General features: G+C 33.9%; 3 protein-coding genes across 13 annotated transcripts; 1 reads left to right on the top strand and 2 right to left on the bottom strand.

The window, feature by feature from the left end:
- Positions 1 to 48: 48 nt before the first annotated feature.
- LOC123195281 lies at positions 49 to 9,185 on the bottom strand. Of its 8 annotated transcripts, none has more exons than XM_044608939.1 (14): positions 9,139 to 9,179; positions 8,542 to 9,057; positions 7,372 to 7,612; positions 5,098 to 5,158; positions 4,943 to 4,998; positions 4,784 to 4,850; positions 4,649 to 4,688; positions 4,049 to 4,153; positions 3,916 to 3,950; positions 3,706 to 3,766; positions 3,380 to 3,471; positions 3,069 to 3,305; positions 2,775 to 2,926; positions 49 to 361 (listed from the first exon to the last, which is right to left on the bottom strand). In XM_044608939.1, the coding sequence occupies exons 4-13, from the start codon at positions 5,137 to 5,139 to the stop codon at positions 2,777 to 2,779; spliced, it is 885 nt and encodes a 294-aa protein (XP_044464874.1). In that variant the 5' UTR covers positions 5,140 to 5,158; positions 7,372 to 7,612; positions 8,542 to 9,057; positions 9,139 to 9,179; the 3' UTR covers positions 49 to 361; positions 2,775 to 2,776. The 8 variants fall into 8 exon arrangements, 7 of the variants coding, with proteins under 7 accessions (XP_044464874.1, XP_044464875.1, XP_044464877.1 ...); XR_006497419.1 differs by having other exon boundaries at positions 3,008 to 3,305; XM_044608940.1 differs by lacking the exon at positions 49 to 361 and having other exon boundaries at positions 2,571 to 2,926; positions 8,542 to 8,831; positions 8,915 to 9,057.
- On the top strand, positions 175 to 2,421 carry LOC123195280 (cytochrome P450 72A397-like). Its single transcript, XM_044608936.1, has 5 exons — positions 175 to 485; positions 750 to 970; positions 1,057 to 1,301; positions 1,396 to 1,789; positions 1,898 to 2,421. The coding sequence occupies exons 1-5, from the start codon at positions 209 to 211 to the stop codon at positions 2,327 to 2,329; spliced, it is 1,569 nt and encodes a 522-aa protein (XP_044464871.1). The 5' UTR covers positions 175 to 208; the 3' UTR covers positions 2,330 to 2,421.
- Positions 9,186 to 13,845: 4,660 nt separating the features above from the next.
- LOC123194426 (growth-regulating factor 1-like) lies at positions 13,846 to 15,578 on the bottom strand. 4 transcript variants are annotated; one of them, XM_044607615.1, is made up of 4 exons: positions 15,208 to 15,578; positions 14,700 to 15,117; positions 14,172 to 14,603; positions 13,846 to 14,067 (listed from the first exon to the last, which is right to left on the bottom strand). In XM_044607615.1, the coding sequence occupies exons 1-3, from the start codon at positions 15,395 to 15,397 to the stop codon at positions 14,174 to 14,176; spliced, it is 1,038 nt and encodes a 345-aa protein (XP_044463550.1). In that variant the 5' UTR covers positions 15,398 to 15,578; the 3' UTR covers positions 13,846 to 14,067; positions 14,172 to 14,173. The 4 variants fall into 4 exon arrangements, with proteins under 4 accessions (XP_044463550.1, XP_044463552.1, XP_044463551.1 ...); XM_044607617.1 differs by having other exon boundaries at positions 13,846 to 14,594; XM_044607616.1 differs by having other exon boundaries at positions 13,846 to 14,600; positions 15,208 to 15,575.
- Positions 15,579 to 17,273: the final 1,695 nt, after the last annotated feature.

Below are 17,273 nucleotides of genomic sequence, written 5' to 3'. Positions count from 1 at the left end.
TTTTAATAAAGCTGTACAATGTACCTTCTCCTCCAAGAAAAATTTGAGTCAAAAGAAAACTCAACCAAAGATTTGCAGTCAAACATCTCATACACTCGTAGTTTCTAAAGATGGTCAAAAGTTTGTATGTGTATGTATACGTACATATAAACTTTGAACAATCATTAATAACAACTGAGTTGAGATTTTGAATTCAAAGAAAACAAGAATGGGAAACTTAATCTTATATTTCTTTTGGCTGTCTTCGTTGCCTCTTCTGGTGTACGGAGTTGCAAGAGTTTTCTACTCCATTTGGTGGAAACCCAAATGGCTGGAGTGGCAGATAAAGCAGCAGGGAGTTGCAGGCAATTGCTACAAGCTTCTGGTTGGGGACATGAAAGAGTTAATAAAGCTGATAAGTGAAGCATGGTCCAAACCTATTCATCTAAACCACAAGATTGTTCAGAGAGTCGATCCATTCACTCTAAAAAATGTTCAAAAATATGGTACTCTAATTCTTAACTACAATTTATCAAAATAACTGTAGATTATTAATGTAAACAATAAAACTATATGTATACACTTTTGAGTATATAATTACGTGCACAAATAATGTATAATTATATAATTAGGTGATTTTAGATTAAAATTAAAATAATATCCGATTATATGATAACACAACATCTATGTACTTTAGTGTATAATTAAAAGTGTGTATATATAGTATTATTCTTTTAGCCTAAATTCGTTGATGGGTTTGTAAAATGCAGGGAATATATCGCTTTGTTGGAATGGGACAAGCCCCAGGATGATCATCAAGGATCCAGAATTGATGAAAGAGGTGTTGTCTAACAAGGAAGGTCACTTTCAAAAACCACCATTGAATGCTCTTATTCTCATTTTAGCAAGAGGATTGACAAGTTTAGAGGGTGAAAAGTGGGCCAAACATAGAAGAATACTCAATCCTGCCTTTCACCTCGAGAAATTGAAGGTTAAGTAGCCCAAACAAACACTACTTCAGAGTAGTAAAATGGCGCACTCACAGTTTTTATGTTTAAAATTTTGGATAATATGCAGGTAATGATTCCAGAATTTTTAACAAGCTCTAGCAATATGATAGAACAATGGAAGAAGATGGTTGGTGATGAAGGAAGTAGTGAATTAGACATTTGGCCTGAATTTCAGAAACTTACTGCAGATGCTATTTCTCGGGTGGCTTTTGGGAGCAACTATGAACAAGGGAAAAGAATCTTTCAGCTTCAAAAGGAGCTTTTACAACTAACCATTGAAGCAATGCAGACAGTGTACATTCCTGGTTATAGGTGTGTCTCCACTGCCATTACATAAAATAGCTAGGGTGAGTGTTTGCAAATAGATATTTAAGATAATTATTTACTGATCGACATTCTTGTACAGATTTGTTCCAATGAAGAAGAATCGGAGAAGAAAGGAATTGGACAGAGAGATCACAACAATGCTAAGAAATATAATTCAGGGAAAAGAAAATGCAATGAAAACCGGAGAATCCAGGGTCGATGACTTGCTGGGCATACTCCTGCAATGTAATAACCAAAACATTCTGCAAGACAATTCAAGTAGCACAACAATTACTGGGATGACAATCGAAGAGGTGATAGAGGAATGCAAGGTTTTCTACATTGCTGGCCAAGAAACTACCTCGAGCTTGCTCACATGGGCAATGATAGTCTTAGCTATGCACCTAGATTGGCAAGAGAAAGCGAGGCAAGAAGTTTTACAGATTTGTCAAAAGATTGAACCTAACTTTGAAGCCATAACTCACCTTAAGACTGTTAAGTATTTCTGTAAACACATCGATTCCTAGAAATTTCCCCGTAAAAGTAATTTCAACAGTCAGATTCATATAATTTGCTAAAGTTTCTATGTAATTTTCCTGCAGGTTACCATGATACTTTATGAAGTCTTGAGGTTATATCCGCCAGTTATTGCTGAGTATCAACACACCAATCAGAAAACCAATTTAGGAGAAATCTACCTTCCTGCTGGGGTAGATATAACACTGCCTACACTTCTCATTCATCATGATCCTGAGCTTTGGGGTGATGATGCAGATGAATTTAAACCAGAGAGATTCTCTCAAGGCATTGCCAAGGCATCTAAGGGTCAGGGTCAATCAGCATTCTTTCCTTTTGGATGGGGACCTCGCACTTGTATCGGCCAAAATTTCGCCATGCTAGAAGCTAAGGTGGCTTTAGCTATGATTCTACAAAACTTCTCATTCCAGCTCTCACCTTCCTACTCTCATGCTCCCTATACTGTCACGACTCTTCAACCACAACACGGAGCTCAAATTATTTTACACAAGCTCTAAAGCATTAGGCTTAGCTGAAATGTTGAAGATTATGAACTGAATCACATACGAATAAAAGTAAAGCATCTGTCCTGTGTTATATTTCTGGAGAATGTTATAATGTGTTCTGAACTGTTATAAATTATCTAATGATTTGCTCATTGGCAATAGCATCATTTAGCTCATGATTTTAGATTACAATTTGCAATTGAAAGCAATCGTTGTAATGTCTGTGTTAAGAAAATTCATGCACTTGAGAAAATTCCTAAATTTTTATTTGTTCAATAAATAAAATAAATCTTCTCAAGAGTTTCAAAATGATCTTCCCCCTTTAATTCTCTATTTATTCCTAAAGATGAATGTAACAAAATTGTAAGCTATGCCCTATGCTATTAGGGCCCCCTCCTCCCCTTAAAATCTAAGGATTAATTATTTTTATCCTTAGTGCAAGTACATGAACAAATACCATTATGAATCAGCAAAACCACTTAAAACAGAATCCACATCTGGAGTCAGTACGGCACGCTTGTTGAGCTCCCCAACAATGCAGCAATGCTTCTCTGCCTTATTAATTGCTACAACATCCTGGGCAAACGTACAATCCAAACCTGGGGTAACCTGAGGCCATTTAAAAATCAGATGTTAATTATTCATCAGACAATAACTCAAGTACGTAACAAGTAAATACATGTAGCTCACATGCTTTTAGTAAAACGAATTTTCTTGTGCATTCCTTAGCATCATTGTTGAGAATACTCACATCATAAAGGGTTTCACCCAGCTTGAGCTTGACAGTACCACTCTTGTATACTAGCATTTTACCCATAAAACCTGCTGGTAACTCATCTAAACTACATGTCTTCTCCATTGTTCTTGTATGCCCATGTGGCTTTGAGCTTCCAGCTGCATCCTGGCCATCTCCTGTTGTTGATCGCTTTTTCATAGGCAATGTCTGTGGTAACTGAAGAAAAAAAATGCTTGGTTCCAGATTTTCCTCCTGCAAACCAACCTCATGAAGCATACTGAATAAGCCAAGCATATTGTACTATTTATCTTGTTACAATTACTAACCATTAGACTGAGCTCTTCTGCCGGCTTTATTGAACTTTCATCATAATCCATGGTTTCTGAAGCCTCTCCAAATTCCTCTTCATCAAGAAGCTCTACAAGCAATAGAAAAGTCAGTCATATAGTTTGGTGATGCAATCCAACTTTATCATGAAAGTTCGTTGATAAACTCTGGTACAAGAATGGACTCAAACCAAACATCTATAAAACAACCTTAGCTAGATTAATAGTAATGCCTAATTCATTCCAAAGCCTAAGTAATTCAAGGTAGCTTGTAACGTCCTACTATTCTTTGGGTAAAGTAGTTTTATTTTTTTTTTAAAACAAACCTTGACTTCCTGAATATGGTCTCCTCAGGGGAAGAGTTACAGGATAATTACTGTAATAGTCCTGCAACATCGTAATAGAAAAAATAAATTGTTATACACAAAAAGAGAGATACATAGATACAGAAGGTGTGCAATCTAGTTTGAGAATACAAAAACAGAAATCCAGCAAAGCTACATTTGTTTGTTAAACAGGGCCAAGGTTTTGCCTACCCATGGTTCTTGGTATTCTTTTTCCTCCCTTAGACCTGAGGCATAGCCACCAGCAGAATCAAAATCACAAGTGTAATGCACTAGAATTTTCTCACTAGTAGCTTAGAATAAAATGTATCTAAGAATAGCATACCATTCAGCCCAGTTCTGTTACTGGTAGCCCCACCTTTGGAAACACCATAAGATTTTATAGAAGTTGATGCACCCCCTTGACCAAACGCAATTTGTGAAGCTGCAACTGCATTTTCAGATTAAAAGAATTAAAACTTTTCCACAATTTAGCAACAGAAACAAGTAATGAGCTTTCCAAAATATACTGCCAAAATTTCCTGGCAGGGCAGATTAGGCATATACTAAGAAAAGACTTCCAGATTTAGAAATCAAAGTACCCAATGGATCCATATTTAAGAGTTAGCAATCAATTTGCTTTCATAATCCATAATGCCCAATAAAGAAGTGAGACAAAGACAATATGAATCTTACACATTCAAAGTAAAATTGGAAAACCAAACATTGGGTTTGTCAGAGACTTTCAGCTCTTCAAAAAATAAATCAAAGAATGTGACTCTGAGATATGAAGGACTCTGAGATATATTCATTAGGCAAACAGTTGAATCATACTGTACTGACACTGGGCAGAACTAGACCAATAATTAAAACTATTATACGTATGTACATATAAACAACAAAAATGTAAAAATGGCCAAATGTGCTAGGAAAAACATCAAATTACCTTTTTTTTCAAATTTTGGCTTTGCCTTCATGTTACCTTGCTAAAAAATAGAAATCTGAACCATTAGAGATCTGAAAAAAAAAAAATTGAAAAGTGGATAAATGGTAATAAAAAACCAAAACAATTGACAAACACATTTTCATTGAAACGTCGCAGCAAATCCCTGGCCTGGGCACTGGCATTCTCAGCATTACCAACTTCACTGCAAAAACAAATGGTAACAAACCATCTTAAAAAAATGAAGCAAAAACAAAGAAAAGTTAGCCTCATTGCCAGTTGCAATTTTATACTTACGATTTAACCTCAGCCTTTGGTAAACGCAGAGGCGGAGCTTTTGGTGCAAATTTCATCTGCATCACAAAATAACCCAGTATCAAATATTAACTAATAAAATAACGACTCCATGCCATTTTATGTATATATATATAAAGTAAGGGATGAAACCAAACCTTTCTGGGGGCTTTTGGTTTGTCAGAAGGTTCTGGCTCCATCACAGCTGAACAAGAAAATCTTCGATAAAAGAAAAAGTACAAATGTGATGATCAGTAAATTGAAGGAATCATTAGATATTGATATCTGATACGGTAACGTAACGTTTGCACTTTTATTCTGAACGATTTCTAGTGAGATGATCAACCTTTCAATCTATATAAGTTTTCCAGAGGAGAAGCAGTAGAGTGAGAGCTAACCGTTTATGGCCAAATATGGCTGCGCCTCAGAAGCAGAGAAAGTGGCCAACCCAATGCTAGTGTGAAGTATTTATAAGAAAACCTAAACTTTTTCTGTTTACAATTCTACTGTTATGTTTATTTACTGAGTAATCAAATAATAATAAAATAAAGATAAGATTGATTAGAATAATAAATAATAATATATTAATTAGGATAATATTTATATAATATAATATTTGATTAAGATATTATTAAATTTGTAATTTTTAAACAATATAAGATACATATTATATATTCAATACCTCTTATATTATGACAATATAAGATTTATTTAAAAATTATACTTTTAATAAATTCTTTATAATTTATAAAATTAGTAAAATCTCGTATGTTTAAAAATGTTAAGACAAAATTAATGAAATAATATATAACGTTTTGGGTTAAAAAATTTAAAAATAAAATTATAATAAATTTTATATTTAAAACGAATAAAATTGTGATAGTACGATATACTAGGTGAAAGATAATGGCCAAACGACTATTTTCCACCCAAGGTTTGATGTTTTCTCAAAAATCCCCCCTTTAACTATGGAAACACCAAATACCCACCCATAGTCGATTAGATTTAACCAAACTCTAACGCCTGAAAATTTTATCTCCTTTTGCCCCCCTAAACTTTAAAAATTAAAATTTTTCCCCAGCTGAAGTTTTAAAAAATGACAGTTTCACCCTAGGGTTTGGTTTTAAAATCTCCGACGACCATTCCGCCTCCATTGCCGACGGCCTCTTCCTCCCGAAGCAGCCTTTCCTTCCGGCGAATGTTTTCCTCCCATTTGGAGGTTCGATCGGCGTCGGCTTGGCCTTGAGAGACGAAGAACTTCGTCTGGGAAGATGGTCGTCTTCCCAGAGGTCTTCTTTTGGGAAGACGATCGTCTTCCCAGACGAAGACGACGGCGTCGACTTCCTCTGGGGAGACGAAGAACTTCGTCTTCCCCGACGAAGTTCTTCGTCTTCCAAGGCTAAGCCGACGCCGATTGAGCCTCCAAATGGGAGGAAAACATTCGTCGGAAGGAGAGACTGCTTCAGGAGGGAGAGGCCGTCGGCAATGGAGCCGGAACGGTCACCGAAGATTTCAAAATCAAACCCTAGGGTGAAACTGCCATTTTTTAAAACTTAGGCTGGGGAAAAATTTTAGTTTTTAAAGTTTAGGGGGGCAAAATTAGATTCTATTTTAGTTTATTTTTAATATTATAGTAAAAATGACGATTTTACCCCTACCACCGTTAGGGTTTGGTTAAATCTAACCGGTCATGGGTGGGTGTTTGGTGTTTCCATAGTTAAAAGGGGGACTTTTGAGAAAACATCAAACCTTGGGTGGGAAATAGTCGTTTGGCCAAAGATAATACCAGAATATTATGGATCATACCAATTTCAGCCCAACACAACCCGTCGGTGCCATGTGATTGGCTTCTCTGTATATAGTCTTAAAGGCACATATTCTGAAATATATTTTTACCCAACTTTACAAATATGTTAATTTAACCGATAGTGAACAAGAATGGTTTTATTATTTTGGATTCGTCTTAATTTTATCCAAAATAAGATCACAAGTTTCTCGGTTGTTTAAAGTAATTATAGTCTCAACTCCCATGGCAATCCAAATTTAGTGCCTGTCATTAGTACACTCACTGTTCTCAATCCCAATATTCACGATTCTCATTCTCACTGTTAAACACTGAGTTTTGCTGCAACCAGCGAGATTCCTGGGGTTCATCCAACAGCTGAAGCATTCAAATGCAACCCATGTTTCAATTCCATTCGGTAGTGATGGCTTCATCCTTTTCCATATTTATGGCTATTTTGAAATCATATTTCCATTACTGAATTTTTGTTGTTTTATCCATAAAACGGTACGGTTATTTTGAAATTTTACTGGGAAGGAATAAGCTTGAACAAAGAATAAGCTGAGCCTAGGTACCAGATTTGTCGATACTGAGAAGAAAAAGCCAGTCATACAATAAACATATATGACAATGATCAATGGTTACTTACTAATTTCTCACTGCCTGCCCACTTTGCACAGATGCAATCAGTTAAGCCATTACAGTAGCATACTGAACTGCTGTGTGCTGTGCTGTATAACGGTCTGGGAGGCCATACTCAGTAAAATTAGGTTCCACATGCATAAACTGGGCCGGTAATGATCTTTTTGACAGTGCTTCTCGCCATTTGTCTAGAAACTCTTCCATACTTTGTCTGGATTTTCAATTGAAGAAATGGGAAGGTACTCCACCTATAAGGAAACTAGTGACTTCATCAACATGAAAACTTATACTCTTTTAATAACAAGAATGATAAACATGTTAAGAGCTGCAGGGCAGGAAACAGAGGTACTTAAGAGTTAAATGAGTCTTCTAAGTTGTTTTTTTTTTTTGGCATCTTATAAGAGTTTACCATAGAGCAGAAAAAACTACAAAGATTCTACCAGTGGACTTGCAAAGTACAATCACTTGAAATCAACAAGGAGCGATTCAGTAATGAAATTATTTTCTAAGCACAAAAGCTGTAATGCCTAATAAAAAAGAATCAGAGACTAGCATATTTGGCATATAATTTCAATAACTCCATAAAGTAATTGAATTGCAAGGTCATGAAAATCAACCCTTATCATTAACAAGACCTGAGATTAATATCCAATTCAGCTGTAATACAAATCTGTAGTCCAGGCTCCGACCAAAGTTGTTATATAAGCAGCTTTCAACAGGAATTTCAACAAAGATCACGCAAAAGAAAATTGCAAAAGTCGATATTGTGCAAATAAAATATGCTAAAACTGGCCACATCAAACAATCTGAAATTCCTTTCAGCTTCATTTGGCGTAAAGATAAGGGACAAAATGTATATAGGAAGAAAACTTAATTCTCAAATGCGCTTACACCCATTTTAATCAATCAAATACAAAACTTAGCCGCACTATGGCACATTATGGATCAAATTTCTGGAAACCAGTCTTAAGAACCATGAGTTTGTTTTCTTTAAGATGCAGCATTATAGAGTAAAATTCAACAAGAAAATACCATCGAAATACAAAATTTCTACAGCTTCATCAATAACAAAGAAATCAGATGAGTGAAAATTTTCTATTATAAAATAGCTTATGAAAACTAAATAGACAGAAAAACGATTAAAATTCACGCAAATTGAGTAGCTCCATAACGATACCTCTCAAATTTTCGGAATGAGCGGGCACAAGTTTTCTCATTCTCAATTGGAAGTCACCCAGTTGATATTAAAATCCCTACATAAACGATCATACGCTACAACAACCTACAATAAAAATTGAGAGCCACTCTTATTTTGTAAGACTGTAACTTCTCCATTATATTTTGAATGGAGGAATCAGCCTCCATAACGATCCGCTGAGCCCGTATTATGAAATAATACTTGTTTGGCTGCTCTGGAACTGAAATCCCCAGAGAGTCTAACGGGGAATTCCCCCGCTAGAGACTGGTCTGTTTGTAACTTAAATTATGAGAATTTAGAAATTTAAATAATAAATCAATAAAACACTAAAAGGAAAAGGTGAAGAAAAAACTTCGTAAAATGGGTTTGTAGAATGTAAGAGTAGCTTGCCAACGTCCTTCTTTAACCCCGTTGATGCTCTCAACACACTACGCAACTTCGCTTAAGATTTGACTGCTGAAGCTGGTGCCTGCATTTGGTTGCCAATGCAAAACCCTAATAAAAGCAATTTAACCGAATCAACAGCTATCAATTTTAAGATCAGACAAATTTTCGAAGAGAATTTCTTTGTTTTACCATTTAATTGGCATCGAGATACCTCAGTTGATTGCTGTCACACGGATTGGTGAGCCAGTCTTGATTCAGTGGAATCGTAGCGATGTGTTAATTTTGGAAAGGCCAAAAGACTTTGCCCACCCAAGGTTTAGTTAAAATCTATTCGCACCCACTAATTTTTTAAAAACCAAATCTTACCCGTTTATTAAATATTACCGTTATTATTATTGCCAAAGATGAAATTGTCGTTTAAAATTTTTATTTAAATTTATATTTTAAGATCACCCTTAAACTTTAAAAATTTTATTTATACTTTTTAATTTCATATTCTTTAAGTTTAAAAACTAATTTTTTCCTCTAAGTTTAAAGTTACAAACTCTCATTTTTTTCTCATATACAAGCACCCCCGACTTTCTAGAAACTTTCATTTCCATCTCTTCTCTCTCTCAGTTTCTAGTTTTTCTTGTAGACAGTGAATGGTTACTGGAGAAAAGGAGAAAAAAACCGTAGAAAAAAAAAACACTTTTTAAATTTTAGGTGAACAAATTATTAAAATTTTAAACTAAGAGATAAAACGTAATAAAATTTTAGTTTTTTTTTAATTTTTAACTAAATGATGACTTTATCCCTAATATTAATAATAAAATTTAATAAATAAATAAATATTTAAATTTTAAAAATTAACAGGTGTAAGTTGAATTTACAGAGAACCTTGGTGGGAATAAGTCTCCTGGCATTTTAGAAAACTACACTAGCTACGCCAGATTGTTTAGAAAAAGCAATAAAAATATGTGTAATTATTATTAAGGTAGGTAATGTCTTAATTTTGGAAAAATAAGGTTTTTATTTTATCTTACCCAAATTTTTTAAACATACTAATTTAACTCTTGAAAAGTTTAAAAGCATACAAATCACTCTTTGAACTCTTTTCATACTCTTATATATTTTGAAACTACATAGTTGTAATAAAATATTTAACCACATTTTGTTGTATGTTATGTATAATCTTTTAGGGTATAACTATCATGTTTTTATTTGTTAGGGGGCAAATTAAGCATCAACATAAAAACAATCCAAAAAAAAAAAGTAAGTGTGCCTACAAAATCACTATCTAATAAAATAATAAGTTTAAAAAACTATAAATTAAAATCAAAATACATCTAATAGGAGAACGGCCACCTTGTCATTGCCCTATCACATCATCATCTTTACGAAGAGAAAAGAGTGAATAACAAAACATTCAATCGTAGGAGTACAAGAGTATATATCCTACAATAATCAAACATATTATTCCCCTTCTTGTTTTCAAATTTGTACTCGAAAATTAATTGCTCTCATCATATAGGGTTGTCTAAACCTAATTTGGATAACTTGAAACACTAACATGTACATATTACTTTGTCTCATCTATGGTAAAAGAAAGTTCAACTATCAATCTTTTATTTTATCATTCTCTATTGCTCGTACTAAGTTTTGACAATGATTTAGCATCATGACCATATGACTCATCTGTAAGGCTATTTGTGTCTTGGTCATTTTATTATGATTATCAATCGATAGACTTATAGTCTAAGCAGAATTATATTAGGGATGTCAATCAATAGATTATCTATGTCCTAACATGTCCTGAGTCAATCAATAGACTTTTAGTCTTGACATACATATTAATCGACATCAATCGATAGAGTATCTCATTACCCTATTTACGAGTATAAAACATATATCGCAGATGTTCTCTTGCAACAATATTCTCATTAACATACCCTACATTTCATATTTTGTGGGTGGTGTCTCATCTCATAATCTACAAGAATGCTTTTTCCTTTGCATCCACTCTCGGAGTATCCAAGCGTCACATGTGTTCTATGAGACTTCCATGTTTCTATTTTGACTCAATCACCTAGAATCATCTATTCATCTATGATCTATCTTATCTCAAAAATATATTCTCAAAGTTCTATCTCTCGATCCCATGAATCATCTCATCTTATGTAACCACTATCTAGCTTTCACCTAGTGTTCATGTTTCTAATCTTCTTGCCTATTCTTACCCTCTCTCTTGGGCAAATCTCAATATTTTAACATACCCTTAAACATCCCTTAAATCAATTAAAACAATTTTATGTACGGTTGCCTAATGATCTTATATGAGCGTGCATATGATTCTTGCATGAATGTTCAAGACCAAGTCTTCATGGTTGTTTATGCATTCATTGATGTACAGGCGTGCCTTTGAATGCACGACTAAATTGTAAAAGTCCTGCCCCAATTCCAATTTTTGCACCATCACATTTTGCTAAAAGAGATGCGAGCGGGAGTTCATCACATGCCATGCACTGATTTGCTCCTCTTTTTGTTTTATGTTATTAATAAAAGAGTCAATAAGATTTATTTATACAAATAACTTTATTTTTTAAATATTATTTATTTATATTATTTTATTAATTAAATATAATAATATTAATTAATTCATATACTAAATGCGATGGGGCCTGACAAAGAAGGAGAGTCAGACTGACAAGTGGGGTTGGGAGCATTGAAAAGGGGAGGATCAGTTCTGCACCCACTGGCGGCCACTGTGCTACTGATCAATGTGTAAGTCTTTGTGTTTGCAAACTCTGCACTCTGTAAAAACACCATCTCATTATTTCTTCTGTTTTTGAGCCAAACTTCTCAGAACTTTATGTCTGCTGCCCAACCTTGTTTTCCTGACCGACTTGCCCCTTGTCTTTACCGCACGTTCCAATTTTCTTCGTTCAATGCTACCAACCACTCCATTTGCACTGCGAAAAAGTAATGAGACTTTAGCTAACCCATTAAAGGTTGTGTATATATTTTTAATATATAATTTTTATATATAAATAATATATTATTATATATTTAAATATTATTTTAATTTAAATTTAAAATTATTTAATTATATAAAAATGATTCCCAAATTTTCTCAGGACAATTCGGAATGTGATTTTCTCATCTTTAAGGACAATCAAAGCATGGCCTTTACTATGAGTTGCCAATGAAACTTCTAAATCAATCCCAAAAGCATTAGCCTAAATCATTCTTATAGCAAGTTTTAAATTTGTGATGTTCCTCACTCAATTTCTCAATGTTATATTTCAAAGAGATATTCATGCGCTAACAATGTTTATAAATAAAGTATAAATAATAACATATAATTATGTTATTAAGTAATTATAATTTCGATGAGACAATATTATATTATATGATGGATATGTCAAAGTCTATATTTTTGTTGTTGGTATATAATATTAATGTATGTAATATTACTCTAATTTATATTAGAGAAATTTACTTGTAATTACTAGATGAAATTACATTTTCCCACTTTATGTTTGGTGTGAAAACACTTTGTCGATTATATAATACATAAATTATAATTTCACATCCAAAACCTAACTTATTTTAAAGAAACTAACATTATAAAGGTAAAATAATAATTTTATTATCCAAGAATTTTGAAAAAATAAAATAAAAAGAGTAGTCATTTTATATATCTCACATTAACGTTTTAAACATGATATTTGGCATATTTATAGGTTTGAAAACCTGGAATTCAATCCTTCTAATTTTGGTAACTCTAGTTTTCACTAAATAACTATAACTTATCATTGGAAATTTCTTAAGCTTTACAAACAATTTTTCTGTCTCGACCACACATGAAGACTTCACTAACTTTAGAAAGATCTTGTCAAAATGCTTCGAAACCAACAAAATAGCTAGAATGGGTTATCAACATGCATAAAGACTTGTTCTAATGTGATCAGGTATTTTAATCCATTTATGATGAATTCATGGGTGAAGAAGAAGACTAGTGTGATGAGCAAGGGGATTAGGTCATTGAAAGCAAAAGACACAGTGATATTCATTAGTGTTTTGGAAAGAACAGAGGCTTTGAAACCCATGAGAGCCACAATGACTTGGTGGCAACAATAGTTGTGAGGTGTCCCCAAAGGGTAGCTTGAATGACTAAGTGTAGAATCCCTAAATAGTCTCAAAAGGGTCTGAGTTTGAGACCTATAAGTATCCTATTAAGATCAAATTCTTGAATTACTTAGTACAGTGATTGTTGAGTTATTCATTAGACTCATATTCAAGATTTAATTTACTCAGTGGGGTTAGTTTGATTCTGAATGGATGGTTTAATAGAGTAGAGTTCCTTGTCATAAAAAAATAGTTGTGTGGGGGGGATTGCGACAAAGAAGTGAAAGACGGTTGGTGAGCGAGTAAGGCTGGCTTGCAAGGTTGGGTGGGTTGTAAGGGCTAAGGCCGCGATGACTTAAATAGTAACAGTAGTGATTTTTTAATATGAGGTGATATGATAATTTTGAAAAGTAAAACAATTATGAATGATCCGGTGATATAATTTATTGACACTATAAATATTAGGTTTTGAGTGAAAAAATGATATTTATATTTAAGATTTGAAAAAGTTTTTCTTGACCAAACCTTGGATGGAAAATATAATTCACTCCATTTAATATATGGGTATATATTATCCATTTATATGTTATGTTGATTATTATTTAAAACCTTTGAACAAGTTATACTCTGTTTAAAAAAAAATCCCTTTGTGTGAGTTTTAAAGAATACATAAGGGGTACACCCTCTGGCAAGTGCAGTCTAGAGAAGATGTAAGTGATAAATTTGTGAAAACCTTGGAAACATTGTTGGCCCCTCAATTACAATTTTAATGAGCTTAAGGCAACATTCAAAGCAAACATGAGAATCCCAGAAGATTTACATTAATAAAACAGATTTTGGCTGTCATGATCCATAATCAATTAAGTCAAGTAGAAAGGGGAGTTATTACATTGGGTCCTTCATTAAATACACATAATGAAACTTCACCAAATTTAGCAGAAATGCCCAAAAAAGAAACTAAAATCAACAGTCCTAAGAACACAAGCCAATCACTAAGAATTCAACCATCTGCATAATAACAGACAGTAGAGCAAGAGTTTTAGGTTTTGAATAAATGATGGTTAATCAATTGATACAACAACTTGAAAGTGTGAAAACGACCGTTCAATTACCATCATGGAGCTCTTGAATTGAAGATGGGAAAGTCATAAGCAGAAGGAATAGAAATTGAGAGCCTGGTGGTTGAAACAGATGCACTATTTGATGATTTATCATCTAAATCAAGCCATGAATCTCTGGTTTTTGGTGGCCACTCATCAAAGAATCTGTGAACAGTCTTTTGGGGTCCTTCATGTTCTTGTTGCTTTGGAGTGTGATCACTGAGACTTTGAAGTTGCAAGTAAGAGTAATCATTCTGCAGACCAGAGCAACCCCTCTGCTTAGAAGAAGAAGAAGAAGAAGAGGAACTCATAGTCAATGGAGTAAGTTGCCAAGAATCATCCAGAGATGAACCAGAGAAACTCCTTATAGTTCCTGATGGTTCAGAGAAGAAAGCATGCTCATCAACATGCTCCTCTTTCAAATCATAAACATATCTGTTTCTTCTTAAATCACAACAAAAGAAAAACCAAAACCTTGTTAATAAAAGAGATCTAAGGAAACAGAAAGCCTAAAAATCTTCAACCTTGTTTTAGACAAACCTGAAGTCAGTCTGGGAGAAAGAACCAGAATCCAAAGCCAAGTTACTAGAGTTTAAGTTTAAACTTTCCTGAGGCTTTGAAGAATATAAAAAGGGACGGGTAGCGAGAAGGGAGTTGTTAAAAGAAGGAATAGGATAGTGAATTTGAAGAGTTTCAGAAGATGGGTTGACAAAAGAAGAGTTTTTGGTAATAGGTGAAATGGTTTCTGTTAATGGATTAAATTGAGGTGGTGTTTTTGAAGTAACTTCCACAGGCTTTCTTGAACGATTCTTGCCCCTATGCATGTGTCTCTCACAGTACTTTGAATCTGGGCATGCTTCTTTTGAGCACCTCCATTTCTTTCCATCAGTTCTTCTACACCTCCCTGGCTCTGGGTCTATTTTTCTCCCTAAACCAATCTGAAAACAGTTCCACCCAACTGCACCCACAAAACCCAATTAACCTCATTAAAAGCACAAAATAAATAACCCATCAAAAGAAAGACATTCTAAAACTGTCGTTAATCAACCATGTTGGTGTTGACGTTGATGAGAGAAGAGCTTGGAAGGGAGTGGAGAGTCAAAACAACTTCTCTTGATGGTGAAGAGGAGCTCAGGAGGAATAGGGATTCCTGAGACCATATACTTAAAGATTAGAGCTTGACGTTCAAGTTCTTGCCACTGAGACGCTGTGAAAGGAAATATATTTCTTCCACTCATTGTGACTTGTGAGTGAATGAAGCATGAAACAAACAAGATTCAGAAAATTCAAAAAAGAAAGTTGCTTTGGTGTTAAGAAACAAGGTGAGAAAGTGAGAGAAATGATGGTAAATTTCAGTGAAAAATATAGTTCTTGGTTGATTACTTAGAACCACAGTAGAGGAGGGCTCAGTGTTAGTAGAGTAGGTATATTTATTTCAGGGACCATTGGCCTGCAGAATCTACTGTACATGGTAAAACCAACGGTTCTGATTACTGTGTTGCCACATTTCTCTTTCTTGTCCTTTTTCTTCTTTTTCTCTCCCTGATAGCTGCTCAGATTATGACTGCACCTGTCTGTAGGTTCTGCTCCTGCAACTGCTGTCTGATGTTTCTGACACCTCTGCGGAAACCCATAAACTAAAGCCTGAAGTTCAAAGGGATAGTGGATTGAAAGACTGTGAATTAGCTTCGATCCAGTTGCTTAAGTGGGGTTATAACCGAGGTGATACTATACTACCTACTACGTACAAGTTTTGCTTCCTCACCCCAACTATTTTTAAGATGGCGAAAGGATTATTTCCCACCCAAGGTATGCGGTATCCTCAAATTTCTTTTTTTTAATTTTAAAAATACTAAATACAGTTTATAAGCAATTAAATTTTACAGAATCCTAACTTCTTAAAATTTTATCTCTTTTTTCTTTTTTAACCCTTAAAAACTAACCATTTCCTCATAGGTTAAGTTTTAAAAAATAACATTCTCCCTTTTAGGATTTAGTTTTCAATCTCCGATGTCAAATTCGATGTCATTGTCGAAGACGAAGCCTTTCTAATACACCACTATGCTCCGACAGCCTCTCTTCTCTCCTTTGAAACACCAATTGGCCCAGATCTGATGTCATCTTCGTCTGAAAAGTTGAAGAGCTTCGTCGGGAGACGAAGCTCTCCGTCTTCCCAAATGAAGACGACGACCTTGTCTCAGTCTAGGAAGACGAAGAGCTTCATCTCTCGATGAAGCTCTTCAACTTTTTAGGTGAAGATGACGTCATATCTGGGTCAATCGACATTCCAGAGGAGAGAAGAGAGGTCGTCTGAGTATAGTGGTGCATTGGGAAGGCTTCGTCATCGAATTTGGCGTCGGGGATTGAAAACTAAACTCTAGGAGGGAGAATGCTATTTTTCAAAACTTGGCCTAGGGAAAAATGATTAGTTTTTAAGGGTTAGGGGGGGAAAAAAGGATTAAATTTTAATTTATTTTTATTATTACAGATAAAATGATGATTTTACCTTTTATTTCATTTTTTTTAACGGTTTATAGATAAGTAATGAGCTTTTCAAAGTTAATGGATGAGACTATACAAAAAAAAATATGCCTTGGGTGGGAAATAGTCCTTTGGCCTTTTAAGATTTCAAACACTTATTTAAATGAAATTATAATATATAATAAGATATGAGATTATAAGATTAATTATTATATTTAAAATTTGATATATTTAATATAATTGATTTCAATTTTAAAAATATATTTAATTTAAACAATATTTTTTGTTATAAAAAAATATGATAAAATTAATAATTTTAAATAAAAATATTTAAATAATAAAAAATTTTACATAAAAAAGTATAAATTTAAATATTTTTAATAAAATTTTTAAATTAAAATTTTTAAGTTGCTTACCCCATATAGATAAAAAATTGACAACCGATTATTATTATTATTATTATTATTATGATTATGATGATGATGTCAGACTATTACCAGGCCAATGCCTGCTCCTGAGACGATTGTACGGTCACCATATTTTACTGCCACTTAACTCTTTTACTTTTTGCTCTGTTCCTTTAATACAGACCCACCCAAGTGCTCCCCACTTAAGTATTTGACCCTTTTCATC

The sequence above is a fragment of the Mangifera indica genome, chromosome 13 (genome assembly GCF_011075055.1).
Source record: "Mangifera indica cultivar Alphonso chromosome 13, CATAS_Mindica_2.1, whole genome shotgun sequence".
In the NCBI taxonomy this organism is placed as follows: domain Eukaryota; kingdom Viridiplantae; phylum Streptophyta; class Magnoliopsida; order Sapindales; family Anacardiaceae; genus Mangifera; species Mangifera indica.
Note: the sequence above shows the minus strand (reverse complement) of the source record. Positions and strands in the feature narration are given on the sequence as shown.